The sequence below is a fragment of the Alligator sinensis genome, unplaced genomic scaffold, assembly GCF_000455745.1.
Source record: "Alligator sinensis unplaced genomic scaffold, ASM45574v1 scaffold242_1, whole genome shotgun sequence".
Lineage (NCBI taxonomy): Eukaryota > Metazoa > Chordata > Crocodylia > Alligatoridae > Alligator > Alligator sinensis.
Genome location: NW_005842320.1, coordinates 215361 through 217800, shown reverse-complemented (window position 1 = coordinate 217800; position 2440 = coordinate 215361). Strand labels below are relative to the sequence as shown.

The 2440-nt window shown below is 36.4% G+C and overlaps 1 protein-coding gene across 4 annotated transcripts in view; it reads left to right on the top strand.

The window, feature by feature from the left end:
- CHM (CHM, Rab escort protein 1) overlaps positions 1-2440 on the top strand; it is a 148747-nt gene that overhangs the window by 133990 nt on the left and 12317 nt on the right. For 2 of the 4 annotated variants that reach the window (XM_025209963.1, XM_025209961.1), the window contains one exon: positions 951-1067. In XM_025209963.1, coding sequence (XP_025065748.1) covers positions 951-1067 — 117 coding nt within the window. The remainder of the gene's footprint in view (positions 1-950; positions 1068-2440) is intronic. The other 2 variants (XM_025209964.1, XM_025209962.1) reach the window with 1 other exon arrangement.

Below are 2440 nucleotides of genomic sequence, written 5' to 3'. Positions count from 1 at the left end.
GGGGGGAGGGGGGTGTTCTTTAGGCAGCATTCACAGGAGTGATATAAAGGTGGTATAGAAGAGAGAAACAGAAACAAATAGTATATCTAAATTACCAAATATTAGCACGTCTCACTTAAGCCAAAATCCTAACTTGGCCCTTGGGCTAGTTAGTCTTATACATAATGCCTGTTTTTCCTGAAGCTTGTAATTGTAGCAGTTACTGCTCATTTTATTCCTCAGAATTCTGTAGGTTAAAGGAATAATCAGGGTCAGCTGACTAAGCAGGTCTCACTTAAATCTAAGGAATGTCCACTGGACCATTCAGAACATCACTAGTTAGTTAAAAAGTCTTACTAACAAATCTATTTGCATTCAGATCTGGTAGGAAAATCACAAGGGTACTATACAAATGAGATGCACACAAATCAGTTCTGTCGTATATAAAAAGAATTCTCCTTTTACCTCCCAAAATAGATGGTTGCTCTTGAAATGAATAGTGTTTTGTGCACTGCATTGTGGGTAATAACATGAGAAGACTCCATCCTTGTAAAAACTAAATTATCCCTTTTATTCTCTGTTTACAAAGATGTTGCAACTGCATATAAACTGACTTCCTGGTTCCTCCTCCAAATGTTCCTTCCTGTAATGTGCACTTTGTCCAAATCTCATGCAGGTTTCTGTGGAAAAAACCCAGGAAAAAAATAATTTTAAAAAGTTGGTCTGTATTTCTTATTTGATAAAAGATAAATTTGCATGCAGATGTTAGTTCTAGAAATCTTCACAAAAAGGCTAAATGAAACTTTCTGTCGATTAATTTTTTGTTCATGAATTTTTCTCAGGAATTTCTTCGGTTCCTAAACCAACCTTCTCTGCTCTGTTCTCTTAGTTGAGGAAAGTTGCATCTGTTAAGGGCCTTTTGAAAACTGTAATCAATATTTGTATATCAGAGTGGTGGTAATCTTAATCAGTCTGTTCCTGTCCAACAGATTTAGTCCATTTAACCTGTTCATCAACTAAAACTGCTAAAGAAGATTTAGAGCCTGTCATACAGAAGTTGTTCATCCTAAATGATGAAAAAGAGACAGGTAAGACAAATAGATGTACTATTATAAAATAATTTTACAAAAATGTAATTCAACCTTTGACCTAAAATTATTTCTATTTCTACTGAACATCTAAATTTACTCTGAAGATCACAACTTGCAGTTACCTACTTCTGGTCTGCTGTTTGGGTAGCAGTGTTCCAAATGTAAAGGGACATCTTCAATATTTGAGAGTGAGTGAGGGAATATGATTAGATAGTTGCCGTTTCTACCTATTTCCTTAATCCTTTAAAGTTTCAGACATTCCTTTGTTCCAGCACTTTTCAATAAGTGGAGCTGGACTATGAAGATAAATGTCCAGAATGTAAAATGGAAGCTGAAAGCCTTTTCTGGTAGCTAGATGTCTGGCAAATGTTTCCTTGCATAAGTTAAATTAAAAAAGCAACGCAAAACAAAAAACATGAATGACAGACAGATATTGCTGAAACAAAAATGCAGTTCCAAATGCATTACTAGTATTCATTCTTACTTTGTGTTTAATTATTTCCATGATTTTAATACTGGCATACCTCCCAAGAGAAAAAAATATCACAATAAGCTAGTGTTCTGCTTTTCTTTCCAGTCCCCCCAGATGCAGTCTGGACCTTGTGTGCTTTCTTATTTCTTTCCTTTTGCTCTCTTCTCTGTTTCTGCTGCTTCTCACTCTTCTGGTCTTCATGTTTTTCTTCTGTCAGTCCTTTTATTTTTTGTTTCTACCTGGAGTTATATGAACGCTAATTTGAAGAAATGAATTATACACATCATCATGAATACCTGAGATTTCTAGCCCTCCTTATCTCTTGTAATGAGTTCCAAAGCTTTTGCCCTATTAAGAAAGCTCTGCCAGGTGCTTTCATGAGATTCACCCTTGAAGTAAATAATTTCATAGTTCCTGAACTACTGAGGCGCTGAGGAATGCAGATGTTGCAAAGGGGAGTGCTTTCTAGGGCTCTGTTTTGAGCCAATGTCACAGAACGCTTGAAATTTAGAAACCAAGATTTAAAATTTGTATCACATGAAGAGCCCATGTTGTGAATGGAAAGTAATGTGCTAGGCAACGTCTGCTGCTGCAAACTGAACCTATTAAAGCTCTTTTAATGTTGGAATGTTAGTACTTAAATATGAGTTGCAATGTCTCTCTCTGAGAAGATCTCTTTGTTTCTATTGAGTTTTGACTTTGAACTAAAAAGTAGCTATTATGAACCATTTTCATACAGGCAACCCCTGCTTAGTGCTCTTAATTGGTTCCAGAAAAACCTAGCACTAAGCGAGACCACGCTAAGTGAAACCCATTTGCCCATAGGAATTAATGTAAATATAGGTAATTGGTTACTGCGGCTTCTTGCTGCCGCTTCTTGCCACTGCTGTCTCTCCCC